This window comes from Protopterus annectens, chromosome 4.part0 (genome assembly GCF_019279795.1).
Source record: "Protopterus annectens isolate FY-2018-M chromosome 4.part0, PAN1.0, whole genome shotgun sequence".
Lineage (NCBI taxonomy): Eukaryota > Metazoa > Chordata > Ceratodontiformes > Protopteridae > Protopterus > Protopterus annectens.
Genome location: NC_056733.1, coordinates 1,169,413,129 through 1,169,440,392, shown reverse-complemented (window position 1 = coordinate 1,169,440,392; position 27,264 = coordinate 1,169,413,129). Strand labels below are relative to the sequence as shown.

Sequence of the window (27,264 nt, the reverse complement as noted above, 5' to 3'; positions counted from 1 at the left end):
AGAGGGATCTTTAAAAAGGGAAATGAGCAAATTCTAGAGAAATAAATGAAATGTGTGTGAACAATGCATGCAAAATAATGTTTAGGAGGAGGAGGAGTGAGGTTTAAGAGAAGGCAGGAATTGAATGATTTATTTAAAGTTGGATTGAAAGACAGTTGTAAAGAAAGAAGGCATGTCATGTATAATGTGTGCAAATAGAAACATGTTAATATGGTTTGTTATCTATTAATGCATTTGTGCTATGTCATAAATAATACTTTAATAAAGGTATGTTAAAAAAGAAAAAAAATAGAAAAAAGATAATAAAGATATAATAGGGTTGTCTACCTTCAAGAAAAAGACTAGTAATTCATCACTGATGAGTGTGCATTGTTCAAAATTCCACCCTCAAACCCCAGTGTTGTTTCTTTGTTTTATTTTATTTTATTTTTATTTCCACCAGCTCTTACTTCTCTTTCTCCCTTTCTTAAATATATTAATTCCTGTTATTTTTGTTTGTTTATTGATTGATTGATATTTATTGCTTTTCATAGATTTCATTAAGTTCAAAATTAAAATGGTCCATCCTGATGCTGCTGTTGTTAATATATCGTATATTTATAATTTAGTACAGATTTGAGCTAGTCATGTGTTTCTGAAAGAATGACATACTGTTATAGAGTTCTATATCAATGAGAATTTTATCTATAAAAACTATAGTTTAGTTAATAAAAATGCTATATTTTCTGCTGATATTGTATTCAATCTTGGGCACTGGAAATGGAGTAAAGACCCTAGGGTGCAACATTTTCTCTTCTGATAACTTCTTAAAAGTAACTGTCTGACTTTTACATCCTTTGTTTGATTTCCTACTGCATAACTCTCAGTGTGCAACAGTATCGTGCACTGTTCCTCTATTTCACCGAAATTCATCCAGCAGTCAGGACATGGCTGCCGCCTTCCATCACTATGCATAGTGTCTGAATCTGACACCTTCTTTACATAGACTCACACATCATAGTGCCCACTTGTGTCAGGTGTCACAGCTGCAATGCCTTGCAGTTAGTTAAAATGAGACCAATAATACCCTCCCCTAAATAGAGGTCTTTTAAAATTTATTGCTTAATGCATAGCCAGCCTTAGGCATGGGCCAATTAGGCAGCCGCCTAGGGCACCTCTCTAGGAGTGGCACTTTTCCAGTCAACTGTATGGTGTAAATAGACTAGGATGGTGGCACCAAGTGTTTTAAAGCAGGTTTTGCAACATTCTCATTTTTGACCTGTCAGCTGCATACACAAAGAGACAGAGAGAGGGATAGACAGAACATGTGGTAAATGCTATAAGATCCAATGAGAGACTTGAAATTAGTAAATCTGAAGGGTAATGCCTTAAGCACGATAGCTAGGACTCAATAAATAAATAAATCATCTCTCCTTTTTATCTCAACCAACCAAATTAGCTGTTGTCAAACAAGTTTTTCCTGTCTCTGCTAGAATAAAGGATACCCATTTTCCCATCTGCCTCCAAGAAAAACATCAACAATCTCCAGATATTTTCCAACACCATCTGTCAATTCATTACAATGCACCCCTCTATGAGTATCACTGTATCACCCTAGACAAAATCTAATTAGAAAAACACAAGGTGCAAGGTAAAGGCTGGTAATCAAACGGAAAAGTTTAAATTCAAATAAAACAGACAGACAGCCACAGCACAGCACAACAAAATTCCAAGTTAAACACACAAGAAAACTTCCAGAAGTTCCAGGTAAGTAAACAGGTTTAATACTTCAAAAACAACTTTAAAAAAAGTTAAAAATAGAGATAAGTACTTTCACTGCCTCTTATCACTAGCCGTTTCATCAGATCTAACTACTAACACACAAACTGACATTTAAGAAGAGAGATGCACTGTTACCTCATCAAGTCATGTGACTTCAGTGTAGGGCTTAAGGGGACAGTTTCATTTAAACCAATCCCTTTATCAGCTTGCATTTCTAAAATCCATTTTGTTTCTATATATTCAACCTGGTTCTATGTCACTACCCCTTTTATTACAGTTAAACAGGTCTAATACCAAAAATTAAAACTGATGAGATGTGCCACATTTTAGTACCTGTTTATATAAAGCATCCCTGCTATCCTGTTTACTTATACTATGTAAGTGTTCATGCTGTGGTTGTTTGAGGCATCTATTTGGTTTACCCACATAGCAGCTGTTACAGGGTACACAGAAAGCAAGCTAGACAAGATTACTGCTTTTGAAGTCTGCATAGAAATGGAAAGTATAAGTGTGTCTTGTGGTGGGGTATATATATGCATCACCATTACATATATATTTACAAAAGTTACAAGTCCTGCAGGCATATGTACCTTTCCTTTGTAATATATTTTCCTTCTTTATAAGGGGTTTGTAACACAGAAACTGTTTTAAAGACCTATTGTTCTTGAAACAGAAATGTGGTGTATCACCCAGTATGTTTCTGTAACTCATATCAGATGTTAAGATATGTCAGCTATTCTTTAACACTTCACACATCATACCAACATCACTTAAGTAAGTAATTCTCATTCTAAAGTTATTTTCACGTGTATTATTTAATCTATCAGATGTTATATTCTCAATTTGTGAAGAAAAATAAGGTCTAGTCTTATCACCCCTGTGCTGAACAGCTTCATCAATGATAGTATTACCTACAGTCTCTTTATACCTCTTGTCAAAAAATAATTTCTAAGACGCAAAAAGGATTCCTTCATAATGTCACCACTTACATTTAAGCATGCATACCTATAAAACTGTCCCTTCAGGACATTTTGATGAACATGTTTCTGATGCATGCTATTTAGATGCAATACATTTTTCTTCTTAAATTCCTTCAAAGTTTTGCGCTCAATGTATTATCTTTCAGAAATACACTTACATCTAAACAAATAGACACTTGTTTCAGATATAGATGGTACAAACTTCAAAAAATCTGTTGTATGGTTCAGATACAATATCAATTCTTATATAAATTCTTGTAACATTTCATTTGACCCAGACCAAACCAAAAAAATATCTTCAACAAAGCATGCATAAAAAGATACATACTTCAAAAACAAATTACTTCAATGAATGATGTAAAGATGTTCCCAAAACTTCAGCACCATGATGGTTTAGCTGTTTGCACACATGGTGCTCATTGATACTCCAACCTTTTGAAGGAAATACGGGTCATTAAAAATAAAAACATTATTTTCCAGTATAATATTTCATAATGCACATAAAAGGTATGTCCTATCTGTACTATATGTTGACTTTTTACACAAAAAGAGTCTCACATACTCAACACTGATATCATTATGGATTACTGTAAATAATGAGATAATGTCTAAAGTCACCAAAGTGCACATGTTCAGTGCTCAACACCTATATCATTAGGGATTACTGTAAATAATGAGGTAACATCTAAAGTCACCAAAGTGCACATGTTCAGTGCTCAACACCTATATCATTAGGGATTACTGTAAATAATGAGGTAACATCTAAAGTCACCAAAGTGCACGTGTTCAGTGCTCAACACCTATATCATTAGGGATTACTGTAAATAATGAGGTAACATCTAAAGTCACCAAAGTGCACGTGTTCAGTGCTCAACACCTATATCATTAGGGATTACTGTAAATAATGAGGTAACGTCTAAAGTCACCAAAGTGCACGTGTTCAGTGCTCAACACCTATATCATTAGGGATTACTGTAAATAATGAGGTAACATCTAAAGTCACCAAAGTGCACATGTTCAGTGCTCAACACCTATATCATTAGGGATTACTGTAAATAATGAGGTAACATCTAAAGTCACCAAAGTGCACGTGTTCAGTGCTCAACACCTATATCATTAGGGATTACTGTAAATAATGAGATAACATCTAAAGTCACCAAAGTGCACGTGTTCAGTGCTCAACACCTATATCATTAGGGATTACTGTAAATAATGAGGTAACATCTAAAGTCACCAAAGTGCACATGTTCAGTGCTCAACACCTATATCATTAGGGATTACTGTAAATAATGAGGTAACATCTAAAGTCACCAAAGTGCATATGTTCAGTGCTCAACACCTATATCATTAGGGATTACTGTAAATAATGAGGTAACATCTAAAGTCACCAAAGTGCACATGTTCAGTGCTCAACACCTATATCATTAGGGATTACTGTAAATAATGAGGTAACATCTAAAGTCACCAAAGTGCACGTGTTCAGTGCTCAACACCTATATCATTAGGGATTACTGTAAATAATGAGGTAACATCTAAAGTCACCAAAGTGCACGTGTTCAGTGCTCAACACCTATATCATTAGGGATTACTGTCAATAATGAGGTAACATCTAAAGTCACCAAAGTGCACATGTTCAGTGCTCAACACCTATATCATTAGGGATTACTGTAAATAATGAGGTAACATCTAAAGTCACCAAATTGTACATGTTCAAAGCTCAACACCTATATCATTAGGGATTATTGTAAATAATGAGGTAACATCTAAAGTCATCAAAGTGCACGTGTTCAGTGCTCAACACCTTTATCATTAGGGATTACTGTAAATAATGAGGTAACATCTAAAGTCACCAAAGTGCACGTGTTCAGTGCTCAACACCTATATCATTAGGGATTACTGTAAATAATGAGGTAACATCTAAAGTCACCAAAGTGCACGTGTTCAGTGCTCAACACCTATATCATTAGGGATTACTGTCAATAATGAGGTAATGTCTAAAGTCACCAAAGTGCACGTGTTCAGTGCTCAACACCTATATCATTAGGGATTACTGTAAATAATGAGGTAACATCTAAAGTCACCAAAGTGCACATGTTCAGTGCTCAACACCTATATCATTAGGGATTACTGTCAATAATGAGGTAACATCTAAAGTCACCAAAGTGCACGTGTTCAGTGCTCAACACCTATATCATTAGGGATTACTGTAAATAATGAGGTAACATCTAAAGTCACCAAAGTGCATGTTCAGTGCTCAACACCTATATCATTAGGGATTACTGTCAATAATGAGGTAACATCTAAAGTCACCAAAGTGCACATGTTCAGTGCTCAACACCTATATCATTAGGGATTACTGTCAATAATGAGGTAACATCTAAAGTCACCAAAGTGCACATGTTCAGTGCTCAACACCTATATCATTAGGGATTACTGTAAATAATGAGGTAACCTCTAAAGTCACCAAAGTGCATGTGTTCAGTGCTCAACACCTATATCATTAGGGATTACTGTAAATAATGAGGTAACATCTAAAGTCACCAAAGTGCACGTGTTCAGTGCTCAACACCTATATCATTAGGGATTACTGTAAATAATGAGGTAACATCTAAAGTCACCAAAGTGCACATGTTCAGTGCTCAACACCTATATCATTAGGGATTACTGTAAATAATGAGGTAACATCTAAAGTCACCAAAGTGCACGTGTTCAGTGCTCAACACCTATATCATTAGGGATTACTGTCAATAATGAGGTAACATCTAAAGTCACCAAAGTGCACATGTTCAGTGCTCAACACCTATATCATTAGGGATTACTGTCAATAATGAGGTAACATCTAAAGTCACCAAAGTGCACGTGTTCAGTGCTCAACACCTATATCATTAGGGATTACTGTAAATAATGAGGTAACATATAAAGTCACCAAAGTGCACGTGTTCAGTGCTCAACACCTATATCATTAGGGATTACTGTAAATAATGAGGTAACATCTAAAGTCACCAAAGTGCACGTGTTCAGTGCTCAACACCTATATCATTTGGGATTTCTTTAAATAATGAGGTAACATCTAAAGTCACCAAAGTGCACATGTTCAGTGCTCTACACCAATATCATTAAAGATTACTGCAAATAATGAGGTAACGTCTAAAGTCACCAAAGTGCACGAGTTCAGTGCTCAACACCTGTATCATTAGGGATTACTGTAAATAATGAGGTAACATCTAAAGTCACCAAAGTGCACGTGTTCAGTGCTCAACACCTATATCATTAGGGATTACTGTCAATAATGAGGTAACATCTAAAGTCACCAAAGTGCACGTGTTCAGTGCTCAACACCTATATCATTAGGGATTACTGTAAATAATGAGGTAACATCTAAAGTCACCAAAGTGCACGTGTTCAGTGCTCAACACCTATATCATTAGTGATTACTGCAAATAATGAGGTAACATCTAAAGTCACCAAAGTGCAGGTGTTCAGTGCTCAACACCTATATCATTAGGGATTACTGTAAATAATGAGATAACATCTAAAGTCACCAAAGTGCACGTGTTCAGTGCTCAACACCTATATCATTAGGGATTACTGTCAATAATGAGATAACATCTAAGGTCACCAAAGTGCACATGTTCAGTGCTCAACACCTATATCATTAGGGATTACTGTAAATAATGAGGTAACCTCTAAAGTCACCAATGTGCACGTGTTCACTGCTCACACATATATCATTAGGGATTACTGTAAATAATGAAGTAAAATCTAAAGTCAAAAAAGTGAATGTGTTCAGTGCTCAACACCTATATCATTGGGGAGTACTGTAAATAAAGATGTAACATCTAAAGTCAAAAAACTGCACGTGTTCAGTGTTCAACACCTATATCATTAGGGATTACTGTAAATAATGAGGTAACATCTAAAGTCACCAAAGTGCACGTGTTCAGTGCTCAACACCTATATCATTAGGGATTACTGTCAATAATGAGCTAAAATCTAAGGTAACCAAAGTGCACGTGTTCAGTGCTCAACACCTATATCATTAGGGATTACTGTCAATAATGAGGTAACATCTAAAGTCACCAAAGTGCACGTGTTCAGTGCTCAACACCTATATCATTAGGGATTACTGTAAATAATGAGGTAACATCTAAAGTCACCAAAGTGCACGTGTTCAGTGCTCAACACCTATATCATTAGGGATTACTGTAAATAATGAGATAACATCTAAAGTCACCAAAGTGCACGTGTTCAGTGCTCAACACCTATATCATTAGGGATTACTGTAAATAATGAGGTAACATCTAAAGTCACCAAAGTGCATGTGTTCAGTGCTCAACACCTATATCATTAGGGATTACTGTAAATAATGAGGTAACATCTAAAGTCACCAAAGTGCACGTGTTCAGTGCTCAACACCTATATCATTAGGGATTACTGTAAATAATGAGGTAACATCTAAAGTCACCAAAGTGCACATGTTCAGTGCTCAACACCTATATCATTAGGGATTACTGTCAATAATGAGGTAACATCTAAAGTCACCAAAGTGCACGTGTTCAGTGCTCAACACCTATATCATTAAGTTTGTTTGTCTTTTCGACTTTTCCCAGTTAAGGGTCACCACAGCGGAACTCCAGTCCGCTAATCATTGGCAGTCAATTTCTATGGTGCTGAGTTGCCAGCCCGATGCCCAACCTTCAGCAAAGTCATGCAAGTCTTTCGGAGGCCACTCGATCGTGGAGAGGACATGCAGACTCCACACAGAAGGCACTCCTGCTGAGAATTGAACAGCAGAACTTCTTGATGTGAGGTAAAAATGCTACCGCTGTACCACCGCGAATAACACCTATATCATTAGGGATTACTGTAAATAATGAGGTAACATCTAAAGTCACCGAAGTGCACATGTTCAGTGCTCAACACCTATATCATTAAGGATTACTGTAAATAATGAGGTAACATCTAAAGTCACCGAAGTGCACATGTTCAGAACTCAACACCTATATCATTAGGGATTACAGTCAATAATGAGGTAACATCTAAAGTCACCAAAGGGCACGTGTTCAGTGCTCAACACCTATATCATTAGGGATTACTGTCAATAATGAGTTAACTTCTAAAGTCACCAAAGTGCACGTGTTCAGTGCTCAACACCTATACCATTAGGGATTACTGTAAATAATGAGGTAAAATCTAAAGTCACCAAAGTGCATGTGTTCAGTGCTCAACACCTATATCATTAGGGATTACTGTCAATAATGAGGTAACATATAAAGTCAGCAAAGTGCACGTGTTCAATGCTCAACACCTATATCATTAGGGATTACTGTAAATAATGAGGTAACATATAAAGTCAACTAAGTGCACGTGTTCAGTGCTCAACACCTATATCATTAGGGATTACTTTAAATAATGAGGTAACATCTAAAGTCACCGAAGTGCACGTGATCAGTGCTCAACACCTGTATCATTTAGGATTACTGTAAATAATGAGGTAACATCTAAAGTCACCAAAGTGCATGTGTTCAGTGCTCAACACCTATATCATTAGGGATTACTGTAAATAATGAGGTAACATCTAAAGTCACCAAAGTGCATGTGTTCAGTGCTCAACACCTATATCATTAGGTATTACTGTCAATAATGAGGTAAAATCTAAAGTCACCAAAGTGCACGTGTTCAGTGCTCAACACCTATATCATTAAGTTTGGATTACTTTTCCCAATAATGAGGTAACATCTAAAGTCACCAATTTCTATGGTGCTGATTTGCCAGCCTGATGCCCAACCTTCAGCGAAGTCACGCAAGTCTTTCGGAGGCCACTCAATCGTGGAGAGGACATGCAGACTCCACACAGAAGGCACTCCAGCTGAGAATCGAACAGGAGAACCTCTTGATGGGAGGTAAAAATGCTACCGCTGTACCACCGTAGATAACACCTGTATCATTAGGGATTACTGTAAATAATGAGGTAACATCTAAGGTCACCAAAGTGCACTTGTTTGGTGCTCAACACATATACCATTAAGGATTACTGTAAATAATGAGTTAACATCTAAAGTCACCGAAGTGCACATGTTCAGAACTCAACACCTATATCATTAGGGATTACAGTCAATAATGAGGTAACATCTAAAGTCACCAAAGGGCACGTGTTCAGTGCTCAACACCTATATCATTAGGGATTACTGTCAATAATGAGTTAACTTCTAAAGTCACCAAAGTGTACGTGTTCAGTGTGCAACACCTATATCATTAGGAATTATTGTAAATAATGAGGTAACGTCTAAAGTCATCAAAGTGCACGTGTTCAGTGCTCCACACCTATATCATTAGGGATTACTGTAAATAAGGAGGTCACATCTGAAGTCACCAAAGTACATGTGTTCAGTGCTCAACACCTATATCATTAAGGATTACTGTCAATAATGAGGTAACATCTAAAGTCACCAAAGTGCACGTGTTCAGTGCTCAACACCTATATCATTAGGGATTACTGTAAATAATGAGGTAACGTCTAAAGTCACCAAAGTGCACGTGTTCAGTCCTCAACACCTATATCATTAGGGATTACTGTAAATAATGAGGTAACGTCTAAAGTCACCAAAGTGCACGTGTTCAGTGCTCAACACCTATATCATTAGGGATTACTGTAAATAATGAGGTAACATATAAAGTCACCAAAGTGCACGTGTTCAGTGCTCAACACCTATATCATTAGGGATTACTGCCAATAATGAGGTAACATATAAAGTCACCAAAGTGCACATGTTCAGTGCTCAACACCTATATCATTAGGGATTACTGTCAATAATGAGGTAACATCTAAAGTCACCAAAATGTACATGTTCAAAGCTCAACACCTATATCATTAGGGATTACTGTAACTAATGAGGTAACCTCTAAAGTCACCAAAGTGCATGTGTTCAGTGCTCAACACCTATATCATTAGGGATTACTGTCAATAATGAGGTAACATCTAAAGTCACCAAAGTGCACATGTTCAGTGCTCAACACCTATATCATTAGGGATTACTGTCAATAATGAGGTAACATCTAAAGTCACCAAAATGTACATATTCAGTGCTCAACACCTATATCATTACGGATTACTGTAAATAATGAGGTAACGTCTAAAGACAACAAAGTGCACATGTTCTGTGCTCAACACCTGTATCATTAGGATTACTGTCAATAATGAGGTAACGTCTAAAGTCACCAAAGTGCACGTGTTCAGTGCTCAACACCTATATCATTAGGGATTACTGTAAATAATGAGGTAACGTCTAAAGTCACCAAAGTGAACAGGTTCAGTGCTCAACACCAATATCACTAGGGATTACTGTAAATAATGAGGTAACATCTAAAGTCACCAAAGTGCACGTGTTCAGTGCTCAACACCTATATCATTAGGGATTACTGTAAATAATGAGGTAACATCTAAAGTCACCAAAGTGCACGTGTTCAGTGCTCAACACCTATATCATTAGGGATTACTGTAAATAATGAGGTAACATCTAAAGTCACCAAAGTGCACATGTTCAGTGCTCAACACCTATATCATTAGGGATTACTGTCAATAATGAGGTAACATCTAAAGTCACCAAAGTGCACGTGTTCAGTGCTCAACACCTATATCATTAGGGATTACTGTCAATAATGAGGTAACATCTAAAGTCACCAAAGTGCACGTGTTCAGTGCTCAACACCTATATCATTAGGGATTACTGTAAATAATGAGGTAACATCTAAAGTCACCAAAGTGCACGTGTTCAGTGCTCAACACCTATATCATTAGGGATTACTGTAAATAATGAGGTAACATCTAAAGTCACCAAAGTGCACGTGTTCAGTGCTCAACACCTATATCATTAGGGATTACTGTAAATAATGAGGTAACATCTAAAGTCACCAAAGTGCACGTGTTCAGTGCTCAACACCTATATCATTAGGGATTACTGTAAATAATGAGGTAACATCTAAAGTCACCAAATTGTACATGTTCAAAGCTCAACACCTATATCATTAGGGATTACTGTAAATAATGAGGTAACATCTAAAGTCACCAAAGTGCACGTGTTCAGTGCTCAACACCTATATCATTAGGGATTACTGTAAATAATGAGGTAACATCTAAAGTCACCAAAGTGCACGTGTTCAGTGCTCAACACCTATATCATTAGGGATTACTGTCAATAATGAGGTAACATCTAAAGTCACCAAAGTGCACGTGTTCAAAGCTCAACACCTATATCATTAGGGATTACTATAAATAATGAGGTAACGTCTAAAGTCACCAAAGTGCTCGTGTTCAGTGCTCAACACCTATATCATTAGGGATTACTGTAAATAATGAGGTAACGTCTAAAGTCACCAAAGTGCACGTGTTCAGTGCTCAACACCTATATCATTAGGGATTACTGTCAATAATGAGGTAACGTATAAAGTCACCAAAGTGCACATGTTCAGTGCTCAACACCTATATCATTACGGATTACTGTAAATAATGAGGTAACATATAAAGTCACCAAAGTGCAAGTGTTCAGTGCTCAACACCTATATCATTAGGGAATACTGTAAATAAGGAGGTCACATCTAAAGTCACCAAAGTGCAGGTGTTCAGTGCTCAACACCTATATCATTAGGGATTACTGTCAATAATGAGGTAACATCTAAAGTCACCAAAGTGCACGTGTTCAGTGCTCAACACCTATATCATTAGGGATTACTGTAAATAATGAGGTAACCTCTAAAGTCACCAAAGTGCACGTGTTCAGTGCTCAACACCTATATCATTAGGGATTACTGTCAATAATGAGGTAACATCTAAAGTCACCAAAGTGCACATGTTCAGTGCTCAACACCTATATCATTAGGGATTACTGTCAATAATGAGGTAACATCTAAACTCACCAAAGTTCACATGTTCAGTGCTCAACACCTATATCTTTAGGGATTACTGTAAATTATGAGGTAATGTCTAAAGTCACCAAAGTGCACGTGTTCAGTGCTCAACACCTATATCATTAGGTATTACCGTAAATAAAGACGTAGCGTCTAAAGTCACCAAAGTGCATGTGCTCAGTTCTCAACACCTATATCATTAGGGATTACTGTAAATAATGAGGTAACGTCTAAAGTCACAAAAGTGCACATGTTCAGTGCTCAACATCTATATCTTTAGGGAATACTGTAAATAATGAGGTAACTTCTAAAGTCACCAAAGTGCACGTGTTCAGTGCTCAACACCTATATCATTAGGGATTACTGTCAGTAATGAGGTAACATCTAAAGTCACCAAAGTGCACGTGTTCAGTGCTCAACACCTATATCATTAGGGATTACTGTAAATAATGAGGTAACATCTAAAGTCACCAAAGTGCACGTGTTCAGTGCGCAACACCTATATCATTAGGGATTATTGTAAATAATGAGGTAACGTCTAAAGTCACCAAAGTGCAGGTGTTCAGTGCTCAATACCTATATCATTAGGGATTACTGTCAATAATGAGGTAACATATAAAGTCACCAAAGTGCACGTGTTCAGTGCTCAACACCTATATCATTAGGGATTACTGTAAATAATGAGGTAACATCTAAAGTCACCAAAGTGCACGTGTTCAGTGCTCAACACCTATATCATTAGGGATTACTGTAAATAATGAGGTAACATCTAAAGTCACCAAAGTGCAGTAGTTCAGTGCTCAACACCTATATCATTAGGGATTACTGTAAATAATGAGTTAACATCTAAAGTCACCAAAGTGCACATGTTCAGTGCTCAACACCTATATCATTAGGGATTACTGTCAATAATGAGGTAACATCTAAAGTCACCAAAGTGCACGTGTTCAGTGCTCAACACCTATATCATTAGGGATTACTGTCAATAATGACTTAACATCTAAAGTCACCAAAGTGTACGTGTTTAGTGCTCAACACCTATATCATTAGGGATTACTGTAAATAATGAGGTAACATCTAAAATCACCAAAGTGCACGTGTTCAGTGCTCAACACCTATATCATTAGGGATTACTGTAAATAATGAGGTAACATCTAAAGTCACCAAAGTGCATGTGTTCAGTGCTCAACACCTATATCATTAGGGATTACTGTCAATAATGAGGTAACATCTAAAGTCACCAAAGTGCACGTGTTCAGTGCTCAACACCTATATCATTAGGGATTACTGTAAATAATGAGGTAACGTCTAAAGTCACCAAAGTGCACGTGTTCAGTCCTCAACACCTATATCATTAGGGATTACTGTAAATAATGAGGTAACGTCTAAAGTCACCAAAGTGCACGTGTTCAGTGCTCAACACCTATATCATTAGGGATTACTGTAAATAATGAGGTAACATCTAAAGTCACCAAAGTGCACGTGTTCAGTGCTCAACACCTATATCATTAGGGATTACTGTCAATAATGAGGTAACATCTAAAGTCACCAAAGTGCACGTGTTCAGTGCTCAACACCTATATCATTAGGGATTACTGTCAATAATGAGGTAACATCTAAAGTCACCAAAATGTACATGTTCAGTGCTCAACACCTATATCATTAGGGATTACTGTCAATAATGAGGTAACCTCTAAAGTCACCAAAGTGCTAGTGTTCAGTGCTCACCACCTATATCATTAGGGATTAATGTCAATAATGAGGTAACATCTAAAGTCACCAAAGTGCACATGTTCAGTGCTCAACACCTATATCATTAGGGATTACTGTCAATAATGAGGTAACATCTAAAGTCACCAAAATGTACATGTTCAGTGCTCAACACCTATATCATTAGGGATTACTGTAAATAATGAGGTAACGTCTAAAGACAACAAAGTGCACATGTTCTGTGCTCAACACCTGTATCATTAGGATTACTGTCAATAATGAGGTAACGTCTAAAGTCACCAAAGTGCACATGTTCAGTGCTCAACACCTATATCATTAGGGATTACTGTAAATAATGAGGTAACGTCTAAAGTCACCAAAGTGAACAGGTTCAGTGTTCAACAGCTATATCACTAGGGATTACTGTAAATAATGAGGTAACGTCTAAAGTCACCAAAGTGCACGTGTTCAGTGCTCAACACCTATATCATTAAGGATTACTGTAAATAATGAGGTAACATCTAAAGTCACCAAAGTGCACGTGTTCAGTGCTCAACACCTATATCATTAGGGATTACTGTAAATAATGAGGTAACATCTAAAGTCACCAAAGTGCACATGTTCAGTGCTCAACACCTATATCATTAGGGATTACTGTCAATAATGAGGTAACATCTAAAGTCACCAAAGTGCACGTGTTCAGTGCTCAACACCTATATCATTAGGGATTACTGTCAATAATGAGGTAACATCTAAAGTCACCAAAGTGCACGTGTTCAGTGCTCAACACCTATATCATTAGGGATTACTGTAAATAATGAGGTAACATCTAAAGTCACCAAAGTGCACGTGTTCAGTGCTCAACACCTATATCATTAGGGATTACTGTAAATAATGAGGTAACATCTAAAGTCACCAAAGTGCACGTGTTCAGTGCTCAACACCTATATCATTAGGGATTACTGTAAATAATGAGGTAACATCTAAAGTCACCAAAGTGCACGTGTTCAGTGTGCAACACCTATATCATTAGGGATTACTGTAAATAATGAGGTAACATCTAAAGTCACCAAATTGTACATGTTCAAAGCTCAACACCTATATCATTAGGGATTACTGTCAATAATGAGGTAACATCTAAAGTCACCAAAGTGCACGTGTTCAGTGCTCAACACCTATATCATTAGGGATTACTGTAAATAATGAGGTAACATCTAAAGTCACCAAAGTGCACGTGTTCAGTGCTCAACACCTATATCATTAGGGATTACTGTCAATAATGAGGTAACATCTAAAGTCACCAAAGTGCACGTGTTCAGTGCTCAACACCTATATCATTAGGGATTACTGTAAATAATGAGGTAACATCTAAAGTCACCAAAGTGCACGTGTTCAGTGCTCAACACCTATATCATTAGGGATTACTGTAAATAATGAGGTAACGTCTAAAGTCACCAAAGTGCACGTGTTCAGTGCTCAACACCTATATCATTAGGGATTACTGTCAATAATGAGGTAACATCTAAAGTCACCAAAGTGCACGTGTTCAGTGCTCAACACCTATATCATTAGGGATTACTGTAAATAATGAGGTAACATATAAAGTCACCAAAGTGCACGTGTTCAGTGCTCAACACCTATATCATTAGGGATTACTGTAAATAAGGAGGTCACATCTAAAGTCACCAAAGTGCAGGTGTTCAGTGCTCAACACCTATATCATTAAGGATTACTGTCAATATTGAGGTAACATCTAAAGTCACCAAAGTGCACGTGTTCAGTGCTCAACACCTATATCATTAGGGATTACTGTAAATAATGAGGTAACATCTAAAGTCACCAAAGTGCACATGTTCAGTGCTCAACACCTATATCATTAGGGATTACTGTCAATAATGAGGTAACATCTAAAGTCACCAAAATGTACATGTTCATAGCTCAACACCTATATCATTAGGGATTACTGTAAATAATGAGGTAACCTCTAAAGTCACCAAAGTGCACATGTTCAGTGCTCAACACCTATATCATTAGGGATTACTGTAAATAATGAGGTAACATCTAAAGTCACCAAAGTGCACGTGTTCAGTGCTCAACACCTATATCATTAGGGATTACTGTAAATAATGAGGTAACATCTAAAGTCACCAAAGTGCACATGTTCAGTGCTCAACATCTATATCATTAGGGATTACTGTCAATAATGAGGTAACATCTAAAGTCACCAAAGTGCACGTGTTCAGTGCTCAACACCTATATCATTTGGGATTTCTTTAAATAATGAGGTAACATCTAAAGTCACCAAAGTGCACATGTTCAGTGCTCAACACCTATATCATTAGGGATTACTGTAAATAATGAGGTAACGTCTAAAGTCACCAAAGTGCACGTGTTCAGTGCTCAACACCTATATCATTAGGGATTACTGTCAATAATGAGGTAACATCTAAAGTCACCAAAGTGCACATGTTCAGTGCTCAACACCTATATCATTAGGGATTACTGTAAATAATGAGGTAACATCTAAAGTCACCAAAGTGCACGTGTTCAGTGCTCAACACCTATATCATTAGGGATTACTGTAAATAATGAGGTAACGTCTAATGTCACCAAAGTGCACGTGTTCAGTCCTCAACACCTATATCATTAGGGATTACTGTCAATAATGAGGTAAACTCTAAAGTCACCAAAGTGCACGTGTTCAGTGCTCAACACCTATATCATTAGGGATTACTGTAAATAATGAGGTAATGTCTAAAGTCACCAAAGTGCACGTGTTCAGTGCTCAACACCTATATCATTAGGGATTACTGTCAATAATGAGGTAACATCTAAAGTCACCAAAGTGCACGTGTTCAGTGCTCAACACCTATATCATTAGGGATTACTGTCAATAATGAGGTAACATCTAAAGTCACCAAAGTGCACATGTTCAGTGCTCAACACCTATATCATTAGGGATTACTGTAAATAATGAGGTAACATCTAAAGTCACCAAAATGTACATGTTCAGTGCTCAACACCTATATCATTAGGGATTACTGTCAATAATGAGGTAACATCTAAAGTCACCAAAGTGCACATGTTCAGTGCTCAACACCTATATCATTAGGGATTACTGTCAATAATGAGGTAACATCTAAAGTCACCAAAGTGCACATGTTCAGTGCTCAACACCTATATCATTAGGGATTACTGTCAATAATGAGGTAACATCTAAAGTCACCAAAGTGCACATGTTCAGTGCTCAACACCTATATCATTAGGGATTACTGTCAGTAATGAGGTAACGTCTAAAGTCACCAAAGTGCACGTGTTCAGTGCTCAACACCTATATCATTAGGGATTACTGTAAATAATGAGGTAACGTCTAAAGTCACCAAAGTGCACGTGTTCAGTGCTCAACACCTATATCATTAGGTATTACCGTAAATAAAGAGGTAGCGTCTAAAGTCACCAAAGTGCATGTGTTCAGTTCTCAACACCTATATCATTAGGGATTACTGTAAATAATGAGGTAACATATAAAGTCACCAAAGTGCACGTGTTCAATTCTCAACACCTATATCATTAGGGATTACTGTAAATAATGAGGTAACGTCTAAAGTCACAAAAGTGCACATGTTCAGTGCTCAACATCTATATCATTAGGGAATACTGTAAATAATGAGGTAACTTCTAAAGTCACCAAAGTGCACGTGTTCAGTGCTCAACACCTATATCATTAGGGATTACTGTAAATAATGAGGTAACATCTAAAGTCACCAAAGTGCATGTGTTCGGTGCTCAACACCTATATCATTAGGGATTACTGTCAATAATGAGGTAACATCTAAAGTCACCAAAGTGCACGTGTTCAGTGCTTAACACCTATATCATTAGGGATTACTGTAAATAATGAGGTAACGTCTAAAGTCACAAAAGTGCACATGTTCCATGCTCAACATCTATATCATTAGGGAATACTGTAAATAATGAGGTAATATCTAGAGTCACCAAAGTGTACATGTTCAGTGCTCAACACCTATATCATTAGGGATTACTGTAAATAATGAGGTAACATCTAAAGTCACCAAAGGGCACCTGTTCAGTGCTTAACACCTATATCATTAGGGATTACTGTAAATAATGAGGTAACATCTAAAGTCACCAAAGTGCATGTGTTCAGTGCTCAACACCTATATCATTAAGGATTACTGTAAATAATGAGGTAACATATAAAGTCACCAAAGTGCACGTGTTCAGTGCTCAATGCCTATATCATTAAGGATTACTGTAAATAATGAGGTAACATCTAAAGTCACCAAAGTGCACGTGTTCAGTCTGTTCAGGCTAGACCAATTATATCATCTATTGAGAAAGTGCTTGTTATCCCTTACGATAGTGTCTACTGTATCCAAAATAAGGTGTGACATTTTTTCAATATATATAGACAAAATGGGTCTTAGAGGTAAATCTGTTAAAGATTTGTGCACTTTAGGCAGACCATATATAGTGGGAATAGTTAGAAATTCCACTGAAAAATATTCATAGAGAGTCTTATTTATAGCACCTTCCATTAATAATTCATGTATTTCAAAATACACATTATTTACCAGACTACACCCCTCAGATTGCTGATATGTCTTATAAGTTGATGAGTCACTTAACATCAAGTTTATAACATCCAAATACCTGGTGGTGTCCATCAAGGCAACCCCTTCCTCTTTATCAGCTGGGCAAACCTGAACTTGTTCTAAAGTTACTAGCTCATATAAAGCAGTCCTTTCCAAACTAGTTAGATTGTAAAACGTATTAGTTCTTTGCTTCATTAGCGCATCATATATATATATTGTGCTCACAAATTTTATAGAAGGGATCAACCAGTGATGGATTTACTGGTATGAACTGATTGGGCTTCCTAAAACCCATACTTAATTGTTTGCTGTTATTGCCATAAAGTAGTCTAGGTGAAATATTTCTGATGAAATACTTTAAATCAGTTAATATATCAGGCATATTGGAGCTTCTAAAAGGCACAAAAGAAAGCCATTTATTTAAAGCACTATACTGTTCACTGGTTAATTCATGAGATGAAATATTTATAACTAAGTCTGTTGTATTTTGCTTCGTATGGATGGTCCCAAATCTAGCTGTACAAGCTGAACTAATTTTTTCTGTGGTTGCCAATTCCTGCTCATTGGCCTGCCTTTTTTTTTCTCTTCTCTTGTCTCTTGCCAGCTCCAGTAGAGTGAGATGTAAAAAGGGTTTGAAACAGTACCAATATCTGTGGAGGAAGCCATTTGTACATTAAATGAAGTTGTTGGAGACCCATCATCACCTAAAGTAGGAATCAGTTTACTTGACAGTACATGCAATGCCCCCCCCCCCCCAACATCAGAATTAACAGATGCAGCTATAATTTTACTGACAGTGGTAGGCTGTTTAATGGTTTCAAATGCAGCAGTTGGAGGTTTATCCTTCTGGAATCCCACATTCATGCTATTTCTGGCTTCCTCTTTGCTGCTCCGTATCTTTATTTTAGGTCGTGAGAATGCATGGCCCTCACAGAAAAATCTGAATGACTATCCATAAAACAAAGATCTAACCTACTCTTAGGTTCTCAGCTCTACAAACTACTTCAGCTCCAGACATTTACTCACCTTGCAACCAAACTTAATAAGTAAATCTCCTCAGACACTACTCACAAGCAACACTTACAAGCATCACCAACTCTTCATTAGTCCTAGAACCAAACTCCACATGTATTCGCCACTCAGTATCTACTATTTGACAAACTCTCCCCATTGCACTAAAGGAAATCAACAATCAGTCCAAATTCAGAATGCAACTCAATGACTACCTTTTCATCAAAACAAAAGAACTTTGTTCAACATACGTAGAATCTTATCATCTGACATGCTATCATTGTCTCCTTTCCACTTCTCTTCTCCTCTGACAAAATTAACGAAGGTTGTCCAACTTTTGAAACTAATGTATATATTGAACATTACACTCTTCTTGTGTACTAGTTTACATGCACAATTTTTCTATGTAACTAATCTCAACTCCAATGTTACTAGAATTTACATGCACAGTTTTTCTATGTAACTAATCTGTACTCCAATGTTATTGATTACATTTCTGTCTTTTTTGTTTGCAAAATGTTTTGTGTTCTAGATCAGTGCCCTACCCAGTCAACAAATCCAATTGCAGTAGAAAATTGACCAGCTAAATCAAAATACCAAAGACCAGTTACAGTGAATGTAAAAAAGCTCTGGCACAGAGCCTCTAGCAGAGTTTAACATTAGGCAGTGCAGCCTATGCCATGAGATTGGTTTAGGCTGTCATAACAAGTGTGCACATTGTGAAAAGTTGCAAGTCTGGAGTAGATGACTAGGGAGGATATCATGCCAGATTCAAAGGTCTATATCAGCTTATCGAAAGCTGATAACAGTGAACGCTCTTTGATCAACCCCTAAAGGTCGAACAACTTAAATGGTGAAGACACAGGATGTCGATTTTTTTTCCCAGGGAAAAAATCACTGGGCCATTGTCGGGTGTTTGCCATTTCCTCCACTGTGGTGTGATCTCGGAGTTGGTATATTTAAGTAGGGGGGTGTGTTGGGGGTGAAGGCCCCCACTTTATGTTGTGTTTTCATTTTTTTTTTTTTTTTGCTTTTGTTTTTTTTTTATTTTTTGGAACAGCGATTTCTTTTCCCTGGGAAAAAATTGCTGTTCCATGTCTTCGCCATTCAGTTTGTTCGACCTTTAGGAGTCAATCAAATAGCATTCGCTGTTATCAGCTTTCAGTTAGCTGATATAGACCCAGATTCAATTATAGCAATGGTAAGGTAGTTTTAGTTGTAAAGAACATTGTGGAGTGTTAAGCCCATGACTATCCACCTGCATCCATACATGGATCTAGGAGAAAAAAATAAAATAGCTCATGCTCTGTGTTAACAAAATAAAGAAGGCTGGTATGTATACCCATGCCAGGACATAATGGCTGCAAAGCAACAGAACCCTATGTCTATCTTATAAGCTAGATTACTAAGAAAAAAATGTTTTGTATGTTGACTGTAATATAAATGAGAAAATTCATACTGAATTATTTGTATGCATTTCATCTACAGATTATGCAAGAAATTGAAAATGTTCTAGACAATGACTGAGTTTAATATTCTAATTTAATCATGAACCACTTCATACATCACTGAGTCAATTTTCAGCCACTGTGCCATTAAAAGTTTGGTAGAGTGATTTATTCTCTGAAGCTGAATCTTCAGCAAACAGATGTTCAATAAGAGCACTTTTTCTACAGGATGTAATAGTATTACATAACGTACATACTCACAGAAGCATAGATGCATCCAGCTGAATCCATAGCCAAGTAATGTCCGGCTTCAATGCCCTTGATAGATACCACACCTACGCTTTCTGCATTCAGATGTAAGCGAACTGAAAGACAAACAACAGAGTTAACAGCAGGCAGTCTTCAGAGTAAAACCTTGTTTGTTCCGCTTAGTAATAAGAAATCAATATGTAGCAAATTCCTGGCCCAGTCTAATTCATTTAACATCTTAGAAACAGTTGTTGCATTCTCATAGAATACAAAAATCATAGAATGTGACTGTCTGTTTTAAGAAAAAGTTCAAAAATACAGTGTATATATATCAGACAATAATTTACAAGGAAATAGTTTGTTTCCTTATTTTTTAAATGTTTTTCATCGGTGAATCTGCAGATAAAAGCATTTCCTCTGCCATGGATCTATTCTCTCATGTTGCTTTAGTTGCTTTTTGGATTTTTTTAATCACATCATTAATTGCAGAAGACTAGGTCAATAACTAATGGAGTGGGACATCGCTAAGGAAGGAATCATCACAGCAGAAACAGCTGCAGTAATACTCTGCTCCAAAGAAACTAACATGGAAACAAGAAACAAAGGATGACAGTTTGTGGAATTAAAGAATTCATGGACAGTTTGAACTAAAACTGAAATGAATGTATGTTTCTGATCACTTCTTGAGTTTCTTCTGCAGTAGTAATGCCATTAGTTCACTGTAAATGGTCTGTAATATTTCATAATTTATTCAGTCCTAAAACTGCACACTAAATGCAACCATTTGGTATAATTTTGTTCAAAGCTAAAGCTCATTCACCCTAAATGCACTGAATATTCCTCCTGTGTAACATATATTACATTTCTTTTCAAACATGACTGCCCTGCTAATATACCTTCTTCAGAGTCTATTTAAGTAGCAGTTCCTCACCGAAGCTGAGCAAAAAGAAAGCACACTTTTTGGAAAGTATAAGACGCAAGTTATCTCTGGCCAGTAGAAAATGACCCAGCATCCATACCCTTCTGCATATTGTATTCCATTTACCTGGATTTGCAAGTACTTCCAAGTTGATATAGTCATCTGGAGACATGCAAGCTATGTTTCTCAATAGCAGTTACTTACAGTTTTTACTTTATTGAAAGAGAAAGGTTTGAGTGATCCACTTAAGAACTGTTGCATTAAACCAGTGATAATGCAGAAAAGATGTATTCCCAGAACCACCCTCCAACTTTTCCGCTTCATCTAATGTTCTAGGTGATTAGAAATCTGATGATAGACTGAAAAGGTATGTTTTATCACAAAGAAGTCACATGTAAGCAACGTATGGAAGAAGATACCTTAAGTTAAATTACCTCATAAGCATGTGTGTTAATGTATGTGCATTTGACAAGAAGGAATACAGAAACTCAAGTGTTCATAACAAATATAATTTATTTGTTTTAATTATTTTTGATACAATTTAAATAATTCATAATGGAGTACTTCATCCAACCTTTTCCAAAAAAAATAATAACTTATTTGTTACTCAGCAAACCATCACATTCTATCAAAACAGTTCATAAAAAATTAGAGTCAAACAAAAACTGCAGTGAAAATGGTTCACAAAAAAACACTCTGATCTAAAAAAAAAAGAATAAACACAGTTAGAGCTATGGCACAGAGGTATAGAACCCTGACTCCTACCCAGGTAATCCATGTTTGTTTAATGGCATGGATGTCAGATGCACTAGCATAGGGGACAGGCATGCCCACCTTGAGGGATGAGGATGGAGGGTGGTGTGCATGGAGCACACTAAGTGTTTGTATTTTCCTGGGGAAGGTTGGGGAAACAATCACAGAGTGCTTCATGAGGGTGGGTGGAGTGGCTTCCTTACAGAAATGAAAAGTAGATTAGTGCAGTCTGGCAATTGCACACCCCACCTACAAGATGTTAAAAGGCACACACGGGGGGTAGGGACACCTTGATCTTCTTGGTAGCCCTAACCTTTATCAGATCCAGTCTAAGGGGAAATCATGAATGAAAGGGAGATCTAGCAATTGAGGTGAGGAAGCTCATCTGCAGAATGTCAGAGACAAAACAAAGAAAATAAAACACAAATACACCTCCCTCAGTCACATCATACACAAAAAAGCAAACTACATTCCACTGAAAACACTAAAGTACATACAAAGAGGATGTTCAGCAAAAACACAATATATCTAAAATACTACATATCAATCTCAAAATACTTTTTCCAAAACCTGCTATATACTCTGCCTCGTAGACAAATAATTCCTCCTATTACAGAAAGAAGTACTCTAGCTACAATCCATAAATAAGTGTAATTGATACAACTGTAATAGTAGTTGACCGAACCAGACATAATAGGACAACACTCTCTGAGCAAGTACACATCAAACCCCTAGGAATAAAACATCTGCATAAGTGATGGTGTGGTGAGCTGCAGACGCAGCACTTCCATTCTCTTCACTGCTGCAAACCAAACTAAAAGAAAGTGGACACCACTCACTAAAGTTAAAAAGTCACTCCCAGCTGAAACCAGGATGCTGAAAACTGTACCATTTTATTTGTTTTTTTGTTTGTTTACATACATGTAATATACATATATATATATATATATATATATATATATATATATATATATATATATATATATATATATAAACACAATACGGACACTTCTTTAGGATAAAAACAAGTAAATCTGAACAGGGTTTTCTACTGTTAACAGGATATGTTTCAATGTTAACATGACATTCTCAAAAGGCCTATATACAACTATATAAGCATTATGTCGAAATGTATAAGCACTTACACTATACTATATTCCTGCAGTGTTATTTAAAACACAGCTGCCTTTAGACTGACAAAGCTTTTTTACTATTTTTATTAATATCTGTTGCTAAAGCCTTTACAATGTTATTTAAAATACAGCTACCTTAAACTGACAACACCGTTTTATTAGTTATATGAATATCTGGTACTGAAGTAGCAATTAATTTGAATTGCTGTTCCAGATCTTTCCCTACTAACAAGTTTTCTTTTCCCACTCCTTTTATGTCAGACTTAATGCAACCTATAAAAATGCTGATTTTTTTAAAAGAAAAACAGTGCTTATTAAACAGTGTCTGTGATTTTTTTGACTAGGCACAGAAATGTTCATGTATTTTCTTTGACATTTTTGCAAGATGCCTTACCTATCTAAACACCTCACAGTGGTCTCAAGTGGTAATATACCCTGCCCCTGAGAAACTGCAGTCATACGTTCATAGGCTGGTACCAGGCCAGTGATCAGGTAGATCATTTGTAACCTAGCCAGGCTGGTGATCAGGTAGATCATTTGTAACCTAGCCAGGCCGGTGATCAGGTAGATCATTTGTAACCCAGCCAGGTCTGTGATCAGGTAGATCATTTGTCACCTAGCCAGGCCAGTGATCAGGTAGATTCTTTGTAACCTAGCTACTTCAAGTTCCATTATTTGCTACTACTTCCCTGAAGTTTGACATTGCAAGACTAAGGATGTTTTTGTGATTACCCATCCATTCATCCAGGTCATGTTTGTAGATAATGAGGGAGCTATGTTTAATTTGAAAGGGAGATCTGTTTCAGAGAACAGGAATTATTTTGAATGAAGTATGTATCATGCCAGCAGGTTCAGGTAAAGTGAAAATTAAAGTATTTAGTATGGCTATTTATTGTGATGCCAGCTTTGCAGATATGAAAGACGTTGGTAAAGACAGGGTCATTTGAGGCCTAGTAGACCAGGAAAAGGTCATCCCTGTAGGAGACAGAAAAGAGAAATAGAGCTATAAGACATTGATCATATAGAAAAAACTCTAAATCCTTGATTTTCTTTATGAGGAAATATTGTGGTCTTTGAAGATGAAGCATACGTCTTGACAGATACATGCCAAAGATAGCATTGTTCTCAATTATGGGCATAATAATGGAGGTTTAGAGAGGTTGATAACATTCTTTGACCTGGAGGAAATATCTTTAGTTATTAGGAGGGCTAAGGAAAAGGATTTACTACCAACCATTGCAATGCAATAGTCAAAGGAGAGCTCATTGTCAATAAATGTGCACAGGTCCCTGAAAACTGAGTCGTTTGAGGGAAAGATTATTAATTTGGTAGGAGAAAGGGTGCGCCTGTTAACTAAAGATTACAGCACTACCCTCTTTTGGCATTTATCTTGAAACCATTATTATGGCACCATTTATGTGTGCTAGTCCCTGGAGAATCTAAGAGTCCCCAGGGCAACTGACGATCTCCCCAAGTTTAGGGTCATCAGCAAACTTAGTCAGCCAAAGAGCTTTGATGTCATCTGTGACATCAGAAAAGTAAATGCCAAATAGGAATGGCCTCAACACCAAGCAAAGGCATACATTGCTAGTAATGAGCTTTTTGTAAGAGAGGGTACCACCTTACTTCTTGGCTACTGTCCACAAGCCTGTTTACAATCTACTGGGTAATGTAAGGGTTTACAGTTGGTTTGATAACTTTATCCTGATGTCTGAGTGAGTACTTGTATCAAAGCCTTTGGTTAGGTAGAGGTAAGCTGTGTGTACTGAGTTTTCCTTGTCCAAGGCCTTGGTGACTTTTTTGAAGAAGTTGACTAGGTTAAGCGGACAGACTCTACACTTCACAAACCCAATCTGGTTTTGGTCATGGGATTTTAGGCTGATAATGTCCATATTTATAAGGTACATAATGATGTATTATATTGTCTTACAGGTAAGGTGTATTAGGCTGATTAGTCTGTCATTATTAGGTTCAGTAGTAGGGCCTTCCTTGTGTAGGAGCCTCAGGTGCAAAACCAGACAAGATGCTGAGACAGTGCTTTGCAATGGCAAGAAAGCACCCCCAACACATTATTAAGCACAATTTGAGCTAATATTTTTTGCCTCCAAACGATCCTTCAGGACTTGTTCAGGGGGTGATGTTTGGGGTGGGGGCCAAAACGCAGTCAAGCATGTGGTGGTTAGGTGGAGACAGAGAAAAAAGTTTGAAATAAATTTGTCTGCTTATAGTTCAGCTTTGTTTTCAGGGGCATAGTAGGAGGAGCTATTGTGTATCAACTCAGAGTAGTTCTGAACTTTGTTTATAAGGTTCCTGATATAACTGAAGAAGAACTTTTGTTATTCTTTGACAAACATGACAATTTTGAATCGATGTTTGGCCTTGGAAGATTTGAATTTGTTCCTAAGTGTATTGTTTAACATTTTGAGTTTAATTTTGAAGTGTGGAGTTACTATGGGAGCATGAATTTTTGATTATTTTTCTCTTGTTATAAAGCTTGCTTATTTTAGGGTTGCATCAAAGAAGTTTATTGCTAAACTTGGCACTGTATTTGTTACTGACTGGAAGCAATATCTTAATGCAGGTATTGTGGTAGGAATAGAGCCCCTCAATGAATGCAGCAATGTTTCCTGACGGGCCCCAAGAGGAAGTGGGACCAATTAAACTACTCAGGTGATCATATAGCTGTAATAAACTTGTCTTAGAAAAATTCCTGCAGGTGGTAGGTTTGTGAGTGTTTTTCTCTGGGTTCTAATGGTGAAACTGCTTGATGATCAGACCTATCTATGGAATAATGGTACTATTTGCAATTAACCAGATCTGATCTATTTGATCCCATCATATAACAGCATAGAATCTGGTCTGGTGAGAGTTTACATTAAAGAAGTCTATTAAGCACTGAGTATATTTTATCAGTAGTAGTGTAAGTAATCCATTTAATAAATGCATTATCAACATCCCCAAGTATAACAGTATTTGATTTGGGGCTAAGTGGCTCCAGTTTTTTCAGACATGTCTCATGGGTTATGGATGACATGGGGGGATATACAATTGACCAGGAAGTGGTAAGGGTCTCACTAGGTGTGAAATAGTTCATGATCATTATCTACCTGTGTAAGTCTAGAGGTGAAGGAACCGCAAAGGCATATGGATACAACCACCACCAGTTTCAGTGATACCCGTAGTACAGGATCTGACTATGTGATGAGCATTGAATCTAGGTAAGAAATGCATGTTTTCACTGCACTGGAACCATTTTTCAGTAACGATGCACATCTGCATTTTCTAGGGTTAGGAAGGCTTCTCTGGAGGGCAGTTTTTGGCATTAAGCTATGTCACCTTCGAACTGCTTTGATTGGGTTTGGCCAGGAAAGATTAAAAAGGTACTGTGGGATAGAGATAAAGTTCTAACCAACATACAAACATCCTGAAGTGAAAGATGGAGGCCATCCCTGGTGAAGCAAGTAGAACAGTCAACCATTTCCCACCAGGCTGACACACACACAGTCCTCCTTGAATGACTCCAGTAGCTTGAACTAATTGTTAAAGTCAGTTGTCAGTGAAAGAGGAATACTGCTCAAAAACAGTTTTATATCAGGTCTATATTATAACATTCAAGTCTTAAAGCTTCAAATGTTATAATATCGATGCCTATTCAGCGAACGCTTGAAATAGCGAAGCTGCAGAACACTAAATACTTTCCTAGGGAAAGTATTCAGTGGGCCATTTCTGCAGCTTCGCTGTTTCCTCGACTATGGAATGAAGGTTACAGACCGGGTTAAG

At 37.0% G+C, this 27,264-nt stretch overlaps 1 protein-coding gene across 2 annotated transcripts in view; it reads right to left on the bottom strand.

Moving 5' to 3' along the window:
- Positions 1 to 27,264, bottom strand: part of FGF1 (fibroblast growth factor 1) — a 281,773-nt gene that overhangs the window by 156,632 nt on the left and 97,877 nt on the right. For both annotated transcript variants that reach the window (XM_044069129.1, XM_044069128.1), the window contains exon 2: positions 20,692 to 20,795. In XM_044069129.1, coding sequence (XP_043925064.1) covers positions 20,692 to 20,795 — 104 coding nt within the window. The remainder of the gene's footprint in view (positions 1 to 20,691; positions 20,796 to 27,264) is intronic.